Source organism: Pagrus major, chromosome 15, assembly GCF_040436345.1.
Source record: "Pagrus major chromosome 15, Pma_NU_1.0".
In the NCBI taxonomy this organism is placed as follows: Eukaryota; Metazoa; Chordata; class Actinopteri; order Spariformes; family Sparidae; genus Pagrus; species Pagrus major.
In genome coordinates, this window is record NC_133229.1 from 1,841,296 (window position 1) to 1,859,270 (window position 17,975).

The 17,975-nt window shown below is 46.8% G+C and overlaps 2 protein-coding genes and 1 long non-coding RNA gene across 4 annotated transcripts; 1 reads left to right on the forward strand and 2 right to left on the reverse strand.

Annotated features, from left to right (window-relative positions):
* Window positions 1-230: 230 nt before the first annotated feature.
* Window positions 231-6,018, forward strand: glmp (glycosylated lysosomal membrane protein). Its single transcript, XM_073481751.1, has 7 exons — window positions 231-346; window positions 862-1,032; window positions 2,150-2,248; window positions 4,266-4,430; window positions 4,590-4,808; window positions 4,966-5,234; window positions 5,343-6,018. The coding sequence occupies exons 1-7, from the start codon at window positions 248-250 to the stop codon at window positions 5,515-5,517; spliced, it is 1,197 nt and encodes a 398-aa protein (XP_073337852.1). The 5' UTR covers window positions 231-247; the 3' UTR covers window positions 5,518-6,018.
* A 190-nt stretch (window positions 6,019-6,208) lies between these two features.
* Window positions 6,209-10,383, reverse strand: jtb (jumping translocation breakpoint). 2 transcript variants are annotated; one of them, XM_073481752.1, is made up of 6 exons: window positions 10,200-10,383; window positions 8,803-9,121; window positions 8,615-8,655; window positions 8,427-8,512; window positions 8,246-8,325; window positions 6,209-7,212 (listed from the first exon to the last, which is right to left on the reverse strand). In XM_073481752.1, the coding sequence occupies exons 2-6, from the start codon at window positions 8,889-8,891 to the stop codon at window positions 7,056-7,058; spliced, it is 453 nt and encodes a 150-aa protein (XP_073337853.1). In that variant the 5' UTR covers window positions 8,892-9,121; window positions 10,200-10,383; the 3' UTR covers window positions 6,209-7,055. The 2 variants fall into 2 exon arrangements, with proteins under 2 accessions (XP_073337853.1, XP_073337854.1); XM_073481753.1 differs by lacking the exon at window positions 10,200-10,383 and having other exon boundaries at window positions 6,963-7,212; window positions 8,427-8,509; window positions 8,803-8,991.
* A 952-nt stretch (window positions 10,384-11,335) lies between these two features.
* Window positions 11,336-16,942, reverse strand: LOC141009102 (uncharacterized). The gene is made up of 3 exons (XR_012180121.1): window positions 16,807-16,942; window positions 12,056-12,142; window positions 11,336-11,544 (listed from the first exon to the last, which is right to left on the reverse strand). It is a non-coding gene; the product is annotated as an uncharacterized lncRNA (long non-coding RNA).
* Window positions 16,943-17,975: the final 1,033 nt, after the last annotated feature.

Genomic DNA, 17,975 nt, shown 5'->3' on the forward strand with positions numbered 1-17,975 from the left:
ATAAAATAACTGACAAACCTGCTCATTATACTGTGACGTCATTTAAAGAGGTCGCTGAGGAGATGACGTCACCTCAGCGCTGATTGGCTGGTTTTGTGGCTTCTGACAGTTTTTATCGCTCTTTGTTAAAAATCACCGTTGTCAATAAAGCTCTTTAAATGTACATCAGGTGGGCGGGGCCTGTCACGGTCAGCTGACGTGGAGCAGGAGGTCATGTGACCCGCGGAGCCGTGCAGTCACAACAAAGATGGCGGCGGTGCAGGAGCGGAGCCGCGGGCTCGGCTGTGTGCTGTTAGTTGTGTCGGTGTTCACACTGAGTCACTGCGCGACGAGCTTCAGGCGACAGGTGAGCTCACCTGAGACACGTTCATGTTTCATGTCCATGTTCATATTTAATGTTAATGAGACGACGACAGGAAACAGGAAGTGAAAGTGCCCCATCGTCACAGCTCGGACACAAAGAGTTCATGTGAACATCGGTTTGTTCTGATGAGACAAAGTTTATTTAAAAAGTCTTTTTGAGTTCAGGAAACAAACTGAACGTTATATAGCGTCATTACTTCAGTCAGCTGATAGTTAGAATAGTTAGTGAAAGATAATCAAAGTTATTGATAATCAAAAAATGTTGTTTGTCTCATCAGAGCTACATTTAATTTATTTCTCAGCAGGAAGTAAAGAATTAAATCACCTCAGCTGTGAACGTCTCATTGACTTTAATAAAACTATGAATAGATTTAAAATGGTTTGCTGTGTGTGAGTGTGTGTTAACAGTGGGTTGATATTTGTGTGTAAACACGGTTCTTTAGTTTGGTTCTGGTCTCTGATCACTGCTTCACATCTGTTTCTTCTTCTCTGCTTCAGTTGTCGGTAGAGTTGAACCCTGGCCACTCCTCCTCCTCGCCCCCTCCTGGCGGCGACCTGCTGCACATAAGAGCCGCGGGAAACAATGACACGCTTCACTTCCTGTTCTGCAGCTTGAGGGCGCCGACGCTGCTGCTCGTCCACACCAACACTTCTTCTTCTACTGTCCAGGTCTGATCACATCACGTGGTTAAATTAGGCTCGTTCGAGATGAGCCAGGCCTGCGCAGAGTCGATCACCGGCGACCACCGCGCAATGCATGCCGGTTAGATTTGTGTCCGACTTGATCCCGACTTGCTCTGACGTCATGCACGCGCCGGCAACGATAACCTCACGAGATCAAGGCGGCCGCAGTCTTTAGAGCCAGGCGCCGCAGGGCATGATGGGAAACGCCTGGCTGTCGCCTGATCAGAGAGCTGATTGGCTCTTAGTTAGGACTACAAACACTACGTTTTGTCGAAAATCCTAATTTTGTGTGTAATTGTTATATTTAATGCTAGATTATATGAATCTCATGCTGTGCAATGAAGGTTTAATCTGTTAACAAACAGATTTTGTGTGGTTGATAATAATAATAATAATAATAATAATAATAATAAAGGTTATTTATATAACACTTATCAAAACGAGCAATCAGTGCTTTACAAGGCAGACAAAAAGAACAAAGGATAGAATACAATGGCAGATACACACATATTCCCACATATATACTGTATATAATTACAAATATAAATACATCAATAAATAAAGATTATAAAACCTTTGCTGCTCGTCCTCCCCATGTGCAGCCTGTATATGTAGCTGTGAGGACGTTTGGACTGTTAATTCAGTAGTTCAGTTTCTTACATTTAGGGATTGTATGATTTATAAATGACAGTGCCTTTACATAAATCTACTTTGTAGGCAATTCTTATTCAATAAATATGACTTCCAAGGGCTAACATCTGCCCAGTCGTTCTGATTCTCACCTCAATCACAACAGTGGCATCGTTAAACAAATAAAAAGTTATGATTGACAAATTTAGACCACAGTGAAAAGTAGTTATCATTTTAGAAAAATCCACTTTGTATGATCTCAAAACCGTGAACCTAAAAAGTCTGATCAATTCATTGGTACAAAGTTTGTATTTCTATTTTTTACATTTGTTTACAATTTGGAAGAAGTGACAGTCTGGCGTTTACAGACCCACGAGCCAATCATCAACAAGGAGCACCTGTTTAATGTCCTGTAGTCTCTGATTGGTCAAACCTATCCTGAGCACCTAATGTTCTTGTGTTTGTCTCTCAGGTGAACTGGAATCAGTTTCTAGATGGGAACCACAGTGGCGGCCTGAAGGTGGAGCCAGAGAGCAGCATTGTGTACAGCACCGCCATCGTCTTCAGCCGGGTCAGAACTTAAATCAGTCTGTCCGCCTAAATCAGTCTGTATGCCTTAAATCAGTCTGTCCGCCTTAAATAAGTCTGTCCGCCTTAAATCGGTCTGTATGCCTTAAATCAGTCTGTCTGCCTAAATAAGTCTGTCCGCCTTAAATTGGTCTGTATGCCTTAAATCAGTCTGTCTGCCTTAAATCAGTCTGTCTGCCTAAATAAGTCTGTCCGCCTTAAATCGGTCTGTATGCCTTAAATCAGTCTGTATGCCTTAAATCAGTCTGTCCGCCTTAAATCGGTCTGTATGCCTTAAATCAGTCTGTCCGCCTTAAATCAGTCTGTCCGCCTTAAGTCGGTCTGTATGCCTTAAATCGGTCTGTATGCCTTAAATCAGTCTGTATGCCTTAAATCGGTCTGTCCGCCTTAAATCAGTCTGTATGCCTTAAATCAGTCTGTCCGCCTTAAATCAGTCTGTATACCTTAAATCAGTCTGTCCGCCTTAAATCAGTCTGTCTGCCTTAAATCAGTCTGTCCGCCTTAAATCAGTCTGTCCGCCTTAAGTCGGTCTGTATGCCTTAAATCAGTCTGTATACCTTAAATCAGTCTGTCCGCCTTAAATCGGTCTGTCCGCCTTAAGTCGGTCTGTATGCCTTAAATCAGTCTGTATACCTTAAATCAGTCTGTCCGCCTTAAATCAGTCTGTATGCCTTAAATCAGTCTGTATGCCTTAAATCAGTCTGTATGCCTTAAATCAGTCTGTCCGCCTTAAATCAGTCTGTCCGCCTTAAATCAGTCTGTATGCCTTAAATCAGTCTGTCCGCCTTAAATAAGTCTGTCCGCCTTAAATCAGTCTGTCTGCCTAAATAAGTCTGTCCGCCTTAAATCGGTCTGTATGCCTTAAATCAGTCTGTCTGCCTTAAATCAGTCTGTCTGCCTAAATAAGTCTGTCCGCCTTAAATCGGTCTGTATGCCTTAAATCGGTCTGTATGCCTTAAATCAGTCTGTCTGCCTTAAATCAGTCTGTATGCCTTAAATCAGTCTGTCCGCCTTAAATCAGTCTGTCTGCCTTAAATCAGTCTGTCTGCCTTAAATCAGTCTGTATGCCTTAAATCAGTCTGTCCGCCTTAAATCGGTCTGTATGCCTTAAATCAGTCTGTCTGCCTTAAATCAGTCTGTATGCCTTAAATCAGTCTGTCCGCCTTAAATCGGTCTGTATGCCTTAAATCAGTCTGTCTGCCTTAAATCAGTCTGTCCGCCTTAAATCAGTCTGTCCGCCTTAAGTCGGTCTGTATGCCTTAAATCGGTCTGTATGCCTTAAATCGGTCTGTATGCCTTAAATCGGTCTGTATGCCTTAAATCGGTCTGTCCGCCTTAAATCGGTCTGTATGCCTTAAATCAGTCTGTCCGCCTTAAATCAGTCTGTCCGCCTTAAGTCGGTCTGTATGCCTTAAATCGGTCTGTATGCCTTAAATCAGTCTGTATGCCTTAAATCGGTCTGTCCGCCTTAAATCAGTCTGTATGCCTTAAATCAGTCTGTCCGCCTTAAATCAGTCTGTCCGCCTTAAATCAGTCTGTCCGCCTTAAGTCGGTCTGTATGCCTTAAATCAGTCTGTATACCTTAAGTCGGTCTGTCCGCCTTAAATCAGTCTGTCCGCCTTAAGTCGGTCTGTATGCCTTAAATCAGTCTGTCCGCCTTAAATCAGTCTGTCCGCCTTAAATCAGTCTGTCCGCCTTAAATCAGTCTGTATGCCTTAAATCAGTCTGTCCGCCTTAAATCAGTCTGTATGCCTTAAATCAGTCTGTCCGCCTTAAATCAGTCTGTATACCTTAAATCAGTCTGTCCGTCTTAAATCAGCAGACAGATTGTTTCAGTAGTAACTTTAGTAACTTTGACAAATTTGTGTAACTGTGGTTCTCTGATGCAGAGTTCAGGAGCTGCTGTGTTTGTGTTCTTTAAGGAGGTTCTCTCTGGTTCTAACAGAACGTTCCTGTTAGAATCTGTAGAACATGTTGATTTAATGAGTTATGTGTCTCAGCTGTTGGAGTACGATGACAGTAACGACACAGCCGACCCGACCTCTGACCTCTTCCCTCCGTACCAGCTGGACGACTTCACCTGGTCTCGTCTCAACCTATCAGGAGCCAGCGCTCTGCTCTGTGGAGCCGCCGCCTCCTTCACCAACGGATCGCTCTGCCTGCAGGTCAGTCTGTCGTCATGGTGACCTCTGACCTGAGACGATCTCATGACATTTACATTCAACCATTATCACGTAATGATGTCATCAGCAGACGTCCAATAACTGTTCAGTAACTTTGATCAATAAATTCAATATTTATTAAATGTTGTCTGTTTTTTTCAGTTGTCAGTGTTTGATGAGGAGGGGCGTGGTCAGTCATGGCCCCGCCTCCTCCACACAGCTAACTCCTCACAGCTGGGGGTGTGGCTTGACGGTGTGTCGCCACGGGCAACTCATTCCAGGTTCCTATTGGAGCTGCAGGCAGTGGGTGGGGCTTACCCGCTGAGCAGAGTGGAGGTTCATCGATCGATCGACGACGAGTTCACGCCGTCAATATTCCAGGTGATTGATAACTGAGCCGACAGGAAGTTAAACTGATCAATACGACTGATTGTCCTCTTCATCATCTGACATTGATGATGATGATGATGACATCATTGCTGCTCGCTGTCTGTCAGGCTGCTGTCTTATGAGAATGTCTTGAACTCTGACCTCTCAGGTGTCTCGCTGGGTTCCGTCGGCGAACAGCAGCTCTGATGTTCTGGGGTTCCTTCAGTGGAAGCCGGTCGCGTACCGTCAGCCTCATCCAGCTCTGGAGGACGCCACACCGTGCCGTCACTCTGAGCCACGGCCTCAGAGCGGCGAGGCTACGGCAGCGACGTCCCGTCTCATCAGAGCGTTCTACACAGAACCAGAAACGTTCGGCCTGAATGTGAGCTTCGGGCTGGCAGGAGACCCGTTCTACAACAGCACCAAGTTCCTCAGCTGGTCTGTTCTGTTTCACCATTTAGTCTGAAGGTTCTATTGAGACTGTTTATTTTATTCTGAAGGTTCTAATAAGAACATTAATGAACTCTTCTTCATATGTTCCGGCAGGACGGTGCTGCTGGGCTCCGGTTCTCCTCCCGTCGACTCGTTCTCTCCACTGGTTCTCAGCATGATGGCGGTCGGCCTCGGGACTCCCATGATCCTCCTGCTGCTGGGCGGAGTCTGCGTCTGCGTACATAAGAGGGCGGCGGCCATGGCCGCGGCCTACGAGCCAATCAACTGATGGCGACAAGGAGTTTGTTTTTAAAGACTTAAGTGACATGACTGTCTGGCCAATGAGGACTCAGGAGACTTTTAGAACTTTTATTTTCTTCACCTGAAGAAGAAAAACGTTTTTTTTAATTAAAATGATTCGGAAAAATCTGATAATTAATTTATAATTAATGAGCGATGATGATTCAGCATTAATCTGCATTTTGTTTACGTTAAACAACAACACGTTGGTGCGTCTCTAAATATCACAAATATAAAGCTTCGTATTTTAAACAGGACCTGAGTCGACCAATCAGGAGCTCTGGTTTCCTGCTGTGTGGTTGATTAAAGGTGGAGGGATGTTGTTCGTCTGGTGGACAGCAGGTGGCAGCGACACACGGATGTAAACAGGCTGCGTTCATGTTCAAACACATTGGTGAATGTTTTCTGCTGAAACTTTTATTTTGAAAGTTTGATCATTTGTGTTTTTACGAGTTTGTAAAGTTTCACTTTAATAAAAATATCAAACATGTTTATTGATGAAGTAATCAGATTACTTCAGGTCCAGTTTGTACAGTAGTTTGACTTCATGAGGTTTTGTCATGTTTAATGTTTGAGGGGGGGTCACAGACCGGTTTGAACAGGTTCACCTGGTTACCTGTGCAGGTAAACCCCGCCCCCTCCTACTGGTTACCTGTGCAGGTGAAGGATGAGTCAGCTGATGGATGATGTCTCAGTTTATTTTTCGTCTCAGAAAAACAAAACAAACTTATTTACAGTCAAACCCCAAATTAAACAATGAAACCAGCTGCTGCGTTCAAAGACACTCAGACATTTGGGCGTCAGCTGCTGAAGGAAACATTAAGAATTAAATTCTGACCAACCAGAGACGGTTGAGACAATGACGTCTGTCAGATTAGGTCACACAGACGTGAAACCACGGATCTCCAAAGAAAAGGAGAAGGAAAACAAATGTTCTCATTGAACAGTGATGGTCTGGATGGATCACTAGACAAAGGCCCCGCCCACAGACTGACATCACATCCTGTTTCATCAGGATGAGACGACAACATTGAACGATCGATCAGTCAATCCAGCTGTGACCTATGAAAAGCTCCTGCTGCATTTCTGACAGAGAATTTGGACTGAGGTCCGGTTCTGATCCACTTCAGACTGGTTCAGGTCCAGTTTGAGCCAGTTGAACTCAGTAAGAGTTAAATTTAGCGGTTGATCAATAATTCAGATGATGCTGAACTCTGATTGGCTGTTTCACTTTGTTCAATAGTTTAAATTCAAGTTAAATTTCACCCAATCATGATGATTCATCATCCTGAGCTTTAGTTCTCTGACAGGAACTCGTCGGTCTGGGCTCGGTCACTTCCTGTTTCTGGATCCATTTTAAATAAAGTTGAGGATGAGAACAAACAGTCCAGGTCTCTGCAGGTTTGTCATTAGTCCTGGTCCCTGATGGACCTCAGTGAGACCAGTTACACCCCACATGTAGTTAAAATACTGTTGAAGTATAAAAACACACTCAGTCCTGGTCCTGGCCCAGGTCCCTCTGGTGTCCTAGATGGACTCGATCTGGCGACGGACCTTCTCTGAGGCGAGGCGGTCAAGCCAGCGTTGACGGATGACCACCAGAATGGCAAAGAGAGCCGTCAGAGCCAACATGGCTGCCTCGAACTTCCAAAAGAGATGTTCCTCCATCACTGCAGAGCGACAGCTGAGGGGGCGGGGCATCACAGAGAGGGGAAGTTAGAAAGGAGGTGGGATCAGTGTCTTAGTCTGTGTGAACGGTGTCTCAGTCTGTGTGTGAACGGCGTCTCAGTCTGTGTGTGAACGGCGTCTCAGTCTGTGTGTGAACGGCGTCTCAGTCTGTGTGAACGGCGTCTCAGTCTGTGTGTGAACGGTGTCTCAGTCTGTGTGTGAACGGCGTCTCAGTCTGTGTGTGAACGGCGTCTCAGTCTGTGTGTGAACGGCGTCTCAGTCTGTGTGTGAACGGCGTCTCAGTCTGTGTGTGAACGGCGTCTCAGTCTGTGTGTGAACGGTGTCTCAGTCTGTGTGTCAATAACCTGTCAGTAACGTGAACGGCGTCTCAGTCTGTGTGTGAACGGCGTCTCAGTCTGTGTGTGAACGGCGTCTCAGTCTGTGTGTGAACGGCGTCTCAGTCTGTGTGTGAACGGCGTCTCAGTCTGTGTGTGAACGGCGTCTCAGTCTGTGTGAACGGCGTCTCAGTCTGTGTGTGAACGGTGTCTCAGTCTGTGTGTGAACGGCGTCTCAGTCTATGTGTGAACGGCGTCTCAGTCTGTGTGTGAACGGTGTCTCAGTCTGTGTGTGAACGGCGTCTCAGTCTGTGTGTCAATAACCTGTCAGTAACGTGAACGGCGTCTCAGTCTGTGTGTGAACGGCGTCTCAGTCTGTGTGTGAACGGCGTCTCAGTCTGTGTGAACGGCGTCTCAGTCTGTGTGTGAACGGCGTCTCAGTCTGTGTGAACGGCGTCTCAGTCTGTGTGTGAACGGTGTCTCAGTCTGTGTGTGAACGGCGTCTCAGTCTGTGTGTGAACGGCGTCTCAGTCTGTGTGTGAACGGTGTCTCAGTCTGTGTGTGAACGGCGTCTCAGTCTGTGTGTCAATAACCTGTCAGTAACGTGAACGGCGTCTCAGTCTGTGTGTGAACGGCGTCTCAGTCTGTGTGTGAACGGCGTCTCAGTCTGTGTGAACGGCGTCTCAGTCTGTGTGTGAACAGTGTTTATGTCACCTCTTGTGCTCGTCTCTGTTGGATCTGGTGCAGTTGACCCGCTCCACGTACCCGGTCAGTTCACAGGCTGACCACGACCTCTGAAACACAACAGCAGTAACACACTCTGTTGTCATGACAACCATCAGCTGTTTTCAGGACCGGGTCTTTGAATGTGCTTCAAACAGTTTTTGACACTCACAGTCTGGAAGGCGTTACACTGCAAACACTCTGTGGTCACCACAAACTCCTCCAGCTGCCAGCAGGGGGGGCCCTCCGCCTTCACTGCTACAGGAAGAAGAGAAGAAGAAGGAGGAGGAGGTCAAAGGTCAGACTGAGCAGGAAATACAGTATTTGTTGCTGCTGTTTAAAATGTCTTGGTGTTGGTACCTGAAGTTTTTTCGTCACTCAGCAGAGCCGCTCCGAACACTCTGAAACACAACAGAACGTTCTAATAGATACATTCACAGAACACCAAGAACCTTCTGAAGGAGAACTGACCTGAGTACAGACTGACCTCTGAGTACAGACTGACCTCTGACCTCTGAGTACAGACTGACCTCTCATTACAGACTGACCTGAGGGACACGAGGCCCCAGAACAGGGCGTGGAGGACGAGGACTCTGGGCCGGCAGCAGGCCACAGGGATCCGACAATCGCTCTCCATCAGGCGGCTCTTCCACCAGGACGACACCACAGCCACTCTGACTCTGATACTGGTGACAGACCAGTGACTGACTGGTTCTGGCTCTGGTGACAGACCAGTGACTGACTGGTTCTGGCTCTGGTGACAGACCAGTGACTGACTGGTTCCGGCTCTGGACTGGTTCACTGGCTGACAGCTGCTTCCTGGTCACATGGTGTTCTGAGGTTTTCAGGGCTGCAGGCTGCTGAAAGCTGAGAGACAAACAGATCAATCAGTGTGATCACCTTCAGTGTGTTGATCAGTAACGATCAGGACTCAGACTTCTCTCTGATCTGATGGGGACTGTCTTCATGTCTGTCTCGGGTTCATGACGACAACGTCCAGAAGAGGTTAAAACAAAATCCATCAGAAGATTGATTATCTTGATTTGAAAGTCTTCCATCCGTCAGGCAGAGTTCAGGCTGACGAGTCGATTAATGAATCGAGTCACAAATGAGTTTAAATCACAGTTCAGTCAGCTCGTTAATCAATACAATCATCAGCAGATTCATTGATAATGAAAAGAACAGGACACAAAGAAATCAGCTGATCATCACTGAGGACCTCATCATTTCACACAACTTCATTATTAGAAAACACATCCGGTCTGTTTATGTCCTCCGATCAGCTGTGACTCAAGTTCAGCTCATCAATATTTCACGTCACAGATCAATGAGTCTGATGATGTAAATGTTTAGTTCTGACACACCAACATGACAGAAACGTGATGTAATCATGACGTCACACACGGAGCTATAGTGTGACTCAGTAACTGATTATTGGCAGACGATCAATCAGATCGATACAGCTGAGTTAAATTTATTACTCAGCACTGTTGAGTTTGATTAATAATCTAATAAAGCAAAGAGCAGATTATTGATCAACATTCACAAACAAACTAACACGAGAGCTGTCAAACTTTATCAAAGTGTCCTGATGATCAGTTCAACTGTTTCTATCAAACAACTTTCAGAGTTTTTCAGGAAACTTCACGTTGGTTCTTTTTGTTTTAATTTGACGTTTGTTTCCATCAGTTAGCAGCTAAGCTAACAAGCTAACAGAGCTAGTCGCGTGATTCTCGAGCCTTTAACAGACCGAGTGACGACAAACAGACAAATCCAACGATTTAAAATGAAATATTAATTAAAACCCAATAATTAACACTGTTCGGTGAGAACGCGGTCCAGCTGTTTGCCTGCTGATGCTAACAGTTAGCCTGCTAACATTGTTTACAATGGTACATGCTAAAGTTAGCTCACAGTTAGCTTAGCTCTAGATCAGATCACTCACCGTGACCAGCCGCCATCTTAGAGTGAGCGCGGGAATAGAGAGGAGCAGAGAAGCGTCTCACAGACGAGCTGAAGGTAAAAGTGGAGCTTCGATCAGCAGCTGTGGACGATCAGTCCGCGGCCTCACCGATCACTGATCACTGATTATCGATCCGCTGTTTTCTCCCAAACGCTCGCCCTGCTCTCACTCTGATTGGCTTATCCTGACATTCTAACCCTGATCCTCACAAATCAGCACGCATCATGCCTACACCTAACCAATCAGAGGTACGGTAGGGCGGGCTCATAATGACGCGACAGGTTAGCGTCAAATAACACAGGTAGTGCTTCCGGTAGGGGATTTTTCAAAATAAAAACAGCATCTCCTCAGATTTAATTAAAAACCTGTTTGGTGAAAAGACAGAAACATTTCACCACGTTGTTTTTATATATTTACTTCACAATGATAAAATATAATAGCTGCATTATTTCTTCAGGACTCCTCCACAACTGAAACATTCCTTCTTATCAGAGTGATTTATTTTAATATCCATTTCTTTGAGGGTGACTTCCTGCTTCAGAAACATGTTGCATCAGCACAAAACTCCACAGACAGACTGTTCAGTCCTGTCAATAACCTGTCAATAACCTGTCAGTAACCTGTCAGTAACCTGTCAGTAACCTGTCAATAACCTGTCAATAACCTGTCAGTAACCTGTCAATAACCTGTCAGTAACCTGTCAATAACCTGTCAGTAACCTGTCAGTAACCTGTCAGTAACCTGTCAATAACCTGTCAGTAACCTGTCAATAACCTGTCAGTAACCTGTCAGTAACCTGTCAGTAACCTGTCAGTAATCAGCTGTTCAGTCCTGTCAATAACCTGTCAATAACCTGTCAGTAACCTGTCAGTAACCTGTCAGTAACCTGTCAATAACCTGTCAGTAACCTGTCAATAACCTGTCAGTAACCTGTCAGTAACCTGTCAGTAACCTGTCAGTAATCAGCTGTTCAGTCCTGTCAGTAACCTGTCAATAACCTGTCAGTAACCTGTCAGTAACCTGTCAGTAATCAGCTGTTCAGTCCTGACACACGAAACAAACGATCTTTATTGGAAACTTGTTACATTTATTAAAGTTGAGTCGTCGCTGCGGCGCCACCACGAGGACAAAAATGTGTTGTCATCAAAAAACAAAATGAAAACATCATGACAGGATGTAATGTTGTCTGTCAGAGACTGTGGACAAAAAAATGTGAACATCTGGAGCCCCATGGACAGCGACACACCTGGCCAGACTGAATCTTCTGACCCCGCCCCCGACTCCGCCTCTGACTTCGCCCCTGCCAACAGTACTTCTGCAGGTTACACTGAGAAAGAAAAAGATCATTTCCCCCGTTAATATTTACTGTTTATTATATTCTACTGTCTGTATGTGACTCTGACCTGGACCTGACCTGACCTGACCGGACCTGACCTGGACCTGGACCTCACCTGACAGGACCTGACCAGGACCTGGACCTGACTGGACCTGACCGGACCTGGACCTGGACCTGACCTGACCTGACCTGACCTGACCTGGACCTGACCTGACCTGGACCTGGACCTGGACCTGACCTGGACCTGACCTGACCTGACCTGGACCTGTACTGAACCTGAACTGAGACCGACTGAGAGAGGACACTGAAATCTGAAAGTTTCTGCATTTCAAACAAAACAACAACGCAGCTTTAAAGGGGAACTCCACCAAGTTTACACATCAAAGTCTGTTTACAAGTCTGGGGGAGTACGACTGTACAGAGGAAGCTGTGTGACATCACATGATGTCACATGATGTCATGTGAGTCTGCGTCAAAACTAACAGGACGTCTGAGGTTTTACCAGGACGGTGACTCTGCGTCTCTTCAGCCGTCGACAGATTCCAGGAAGTCGACTGACATCTTCCTTCATGTTTGACTTCACTTCAACCTGAGGAGGAACATGAGGAACAACATGAGGAACAACATGAAGAACAACATGAGGAACAACATGAAGAACAACATGAAGAACAACATGAGGAACAACATGAAGAACAACATGAGGAACAACATGAAGAACAACATGAAGAACAACATGAGGAACAACATGAAGAACAGCATGAGGAACAACATGAGGAACAACATGAAGAACAACATGAGGAACAACATGAGGAACAACATGAGGAATAACACAAAGAACCACATGAGGAACAACATGAGGAACAACATGAAGAACAACATGAGGAACAGCATGAGGAACAACATGAGGAACAACATGAAGAACAACATGAGGAACAACATGAAGAACAACATGAGGAACAACATGAGGAACAACATGAAGAACAACATGAGGAACAACATGAAGAACAACATGAAGAACAACATGAGGAACAACATGAAGAACAGCATGAGGAACAACATGAGGAACAACATGAAGAACAACATGAGGAACAACATGAGGAATAACACAAAGAACCACATGAGGAACAACATGAGGAATAACACAAAGAACCACATGAGGAACAACATGAGGAACAACATGAAGAACAACATGAGGAACAGCATGAAGAACAGCATGAGGAACAACATGAAGAACAACATGAGGAACAACATGAGGAACAACATGAAGAACAACATGAAGAACAACATGAGGAACAACATGAGGAACAACATGAGGAATAACATGAGGAATAACACAAAGAACCACATGAGGAACAACATGAGGAACAACATGAAGAACAACATGAAGAACAACATGAGGAACAGCATGAAGAACAGCATGAGGAACAACATGAAGAACAACATGAAGAACAGCATGAGGAACAACATGAGGAACAACATGAAGAACAACATGAAGAACAGCATGAGGAACAACATGAGGAACAACATGAAGAACAACATGAAGAACAAGATGAGGAACAACATGAGGAACAACATGAGGAACAACATGAAGAATAACATGAAGAACAGAATGAGGAACAACATGAGGAACAACATGAAGAACAACATGAGGAACAACTTGAAGAACAACATGAAGAACAACACAGTGGGTCAGCTGATGTGAGTCTCACACAGATAATCATTCAACCTCTAAATGATTTGAAGACTTTGAAAATGTTTCTGTCTCTAAACACATTTGAACATTTTTGTTCGTTCTGATATTTGACTCATAAAGTTTCCTCTCAGACTGATGCAGAATGTTCTGTGGGTTCCTCAGCAAGAGAACAGTTCTGTAGAGATAAAGGTATAACTGGAACAGCTGTTAAGATTCAGACAGAATTTCAAACTGAATCTTTGAGTTGTCCGATCAGTTTGTTAAGCTGAGACTGTCTGAGGAGGTCAGGAGTCCAGTCTGAAGTTTGGGTTGTTCTGTTCTGTTCTGTCCAGGTTCATGCTGACTTTTCTTCACGTTCCTCCTTCAGTCTCATCCTCTTTCTCTCTCTGGTTGTTTGCTGCTGTCAGCGCTGAAGATGGTCCAGTGGTTTAAGATGCCGACCAGCGTCCTGCAGACATGGGATCGGACCTCGGCCTGGATGACCTCAGGTACTCAGGTCACTTCAGTGTGTGTGATTTAAAACAAAAGAACTAGAACCACGTCAATCAATCTGTCAGTGAGTGGACCTGTCAGTGAGTGGACCTGTCAGTGAGTGGACCTGTCAGTGGACCTGTCAGTGAGTGGACCTGTCAGTGAGTGGACCTGTCAGTGAGTGGACCTGTCAGTGGACCTGTCAGTGAGTGGACCTGTCAGTGAGTGGACCTCTCAGTGGACCTGTCAGTGAGTGGACCTGTCAGTGGACCTGTCAGTGGACCTGTCAGTGGACCTGTCAGTGAGTGGACCTGTCAGTGAGTGGACCTCTCAGTGGACCTGTCAGTGAGTGGACCTCTCAGTGAGTGGACCTGTCAGTGAGTGGACCTCTCAGTGAGTGGACCTCTCAGTGAGTGGACCTGTCAGTGGACCTGTCAGTGGACCTGTCAGTGAGTGGACCTCTCAGTGGACCTGTCAGTGGACCTGTCAGTGAGTGGACCTGTCAGTGGACCTGTCAGTGAGTGGACCTGTCAGTGAGTGGACCTGTCAGTGGACCTGTCAGTGGACCTGTCAGTGAGTGGACCTCTCAGTGAGTGGACCTGTCAGTGGACCTGTCAGTGGACCTGTCAGTGAGTGGACCTCTCAGTGGACCTGTCAGTGAGTGGACCTGTCAGTGAGTGGACCTGTCAGTGGACCTGTCAGTGGACCTGTCAGTGAGTGGACCTGTCAGTGGACCTGTCAGTGAGTGGACCTGTCAGTGGACCTGTCAGTGGACCTGTCAGTGAGTGGACCTGTCAGTGAGTGGACCTGTCAGTGAGTGGACCTGTCAGTGGACCTGTCAGTGAGTGGACCTCTCAGTGAGTGGACCTCTCAGTGGACCTGTCAGTGAGTGGACCTCTCAGTGGACCTCTCAGTGAGTGGACCTGTCAGTGGACCTGTCAGTGAGTGGACCTCTCAGTGGACCTGTCAGTGAGTGGACCTGTCAGTGAGTGGACCTGTCAGTGAGTGGACCTCTCAGTGGACCTGTCAGTGAGTGGACCTCTCAGTGAGTGGACCTGTCAGTGAGTGGACCTCTCAGTGAGTGGACCTCTCAGTGAGTGGACCTGTCAGTGGACCTGTCAGTGGACCTGTCAGTGAGTGGACCTCTCAGTGGACCTGTCAGTGGACCTGTCAGTGAGTGGACCTGTCAGTGGACCTGTCAGTGAGTGGACCTGTCAGTGAGTGGACCTGTCAGTGGACCTGTCAGTGGACCTGTCAGTGAGTGGACCTCTCAGTGAGTGGACCTGTCAGTGAGTGGACCTCTCAGTGAGTGGACCTGTCAGTGGACCTGTCAGTGGACCTGTCAGTGAGTGGACCTGTCAGTGGACCTGTCAGTGAGTGGACCTGTCAGTGGACCTGTCAGTGGACCTGTCAGTGAGTGGACCTCTCAGTGGACCTGTCAGTGAGTGGACCTCTCAGTGGACCTGTCAGTGAGTGGACCTCTCAGTGAGTGGACCTCTCAGTGGACCTGTCAGTGAGTGGACCTCTCAGTGGACCTCTCAGTGAGTGGACCTGTCAGTGGACCTGTCAGTGAGTGGACCTCTCAGTGGACCTGTCAGTGAGTGGACCTCTCAGTGGACCTCTCAGTGAGTGGACCTCTCAGTGGACCTGTCAGTGAGTGGACCTGTCAGTGGACCTGTCAGTGAGTGGACCTGTCAGTGAGTGGACCTGTCAGTGGACCTGTCAGTGGACCTGTCAGTGAGTGGACCTGTCAGTGGACCTGTCAGTGAGTGGACCTGTCAGTGGACCTGTCAGTGGACCTGTCAGTGAGTGGACCTGTCAGTGAGTGGACCTGTCAGTGAGTGGACCTGTCAGTGGACCTGTCAGTGAGTGGACCTCTCAGTGAGTGGACCTCTCAGTGGACCTGTCAGTGAGTGGACCTCTCAGTGGACCTCTCAGTGAGTGGACCTGTCAGTGGACCTGTCAGTGAGTGGACCTCTCAGTGGACCTGTCAGTGAGTGGACCTGTCAGTGAGTGGACCTGTCAGTGAGTGGACCTCTCAGTGGACCTGTCAGTGAGTGGACCTCTCAGTGAGTGGACCTGTCAGTGAGTGGACCTCTCAGTGAGTGGACCTCTCAGTGAGTGGACCTGTCAGTGGACCTGTCAGTGGACCTGTCAGTGGACCTGTCAGTGAGTGGACCTCTCAGTGGACCTGTCAGTGGACCTGTCAGTGAGTGGACCTGTCAGTGGACCTGTCAGTGAGTGGACCTGTCAGTGAGTGGACCTGTCAGTGGACCTGTCAGTGAGTGGACCTCTCAGTGAGTGGACCTGTCAGTGAGTGGACCTCTCAGTGAGTGGACCTGTCAGTGGACCTGTCAGTGGACCTGTCAGTGAGTGGACCTGTCAGTGGACCTGTCAGTGGACCTGTCAGTGAGTGGACCTCTCAGTGGACCTGTCAGTGAGTGGACCTCTCAGTGGACCTGTCAGTGAGTGGACCTGTCAGTGGACCTGTCAGTGAGTGGACCTGTCAGTGGACCTGTCAGTGAATGGACCTCTCAGTGGACCTGTCAGTGAGTGGACCTCTCAGTGGACCTGTCAGTGGACCTCTCAGTGAGTGGACCTGTCAGTGAGTGGACCTGTCAGTGGACCTGTCAGTGAGTGGACCTGTCAGTGGACCTGTCAGTGGACCTGTCAGTGAGTGGACCTCTCAGTGAGTGGACCTGTCAGTGGACCTGTCAGTGAGTGGACCTCTCAGTGAGTGGACCTGTCAGTGGACCTCTCAGTGAGTGGACCTGTCAGTGGACCTGTCAGTGAGTGGACCTCTCAGTGAGTGGACCTGTCAGTGGACCTGTCAGTGAGTGGACCTCTCAGTGAGTGGACCTGTCAGTGGACCTCTCAGTGAGTGGACCTCTCAGTGAGTGGACCTGTCAGTGGACCTGTCAGTGAGTGGACCTCTCAGTGAGTGGACCTGTCAGTGGACCTGTCAGTGAGTGGACCTCTCAGTGAGTGGACCTGTCAGTGGACCTGTCAGTGGACCTCTCAGTGAGTCGACCAGAGAGTTAGTGTTATTGATCTGCCTCACATGTTCTCCCAGCATGCACCTGTCCTACCTGCTGCTGATGTGTTGCAGGCGTGATGTCGGGCAGACGACAGTCGACTGAGAGCAGACAGCTGATCAGCAGCACACACACCACACACACACTCAGCTTCATCTGTCAGTCAATCAATCAATCGATCAATCAATGAATCATCTGTTCATCCACAGGCTCGCGCTCCTCTTTTCTTCTTCTTCTGTGTGAATACAAACAGGAAGTGATAATCCTCTTAGTCTGCTTCAGGAGTCACATGACCAGCAGCTGATGACATCACACTGAGGTCACTAGAGGTCACTGAGAGACAGCAGAAGAAGTTCAGATCACTTCCTGTTTAATAAACGTATTGATCTGTTGTTTATTGACTTCTACTACTGAACATGCTCTTATTGTGAAGTATTGATGAAGCATTGATAAAGTATTGATGGAGTATTGATGGAGTATTGATGAAGTATTGATGAAGTATTGATGGAATATTGATGGAATATTGATGGAATATTGATGAAGTATTGATGGAATATTGATGGAGTATTGATGGAATATTGATGGAATATTGATGGAGTATTGATGGAATATTGATGGAGTATTGATGGAGTATTGATGGAATATTGATGGAGTATTGATGGAATATTGATGGAGTATTGATGGAATATTGATGGAGTATTGATGGAGTATTGATGGAGTATTGATGAAGTATGTCACACACCTGAACGTAACACACCTGAACGTCACACACCTGAACGTCACACACCTGAATGTCACACACCTGAATGTCACACACCTGAACGTCACACACCTGAATGTCACACACCTGAACGTCACACACCTGAATGTCACACACCTGAACGTCACACACCTGAATGTCACACACCTGAATGTCACACACCTGAACGTCACACACCTGAATGTCACACACCTGAACGTCATACACCTGTAGAAACAACGCAACAGCTGTTTGATTCTGTGATGATTCACAACTGATGAACATTTTTACGCTCATACATAAATACAGATTTCTTTTAAAAACATGCAGCTGGGTGTCATCACAGTGACAAGACAGATAAAAGACCTCTGACCTCTGACCTGTGACCTCTGACCCGTAACCGTCCCCTTGTTTCATCTGTTGGACAGGACGTGTGATTCATGTGTCCAGTGTCAGTTTGTCATTGTTCTTTTGGTATAATAAA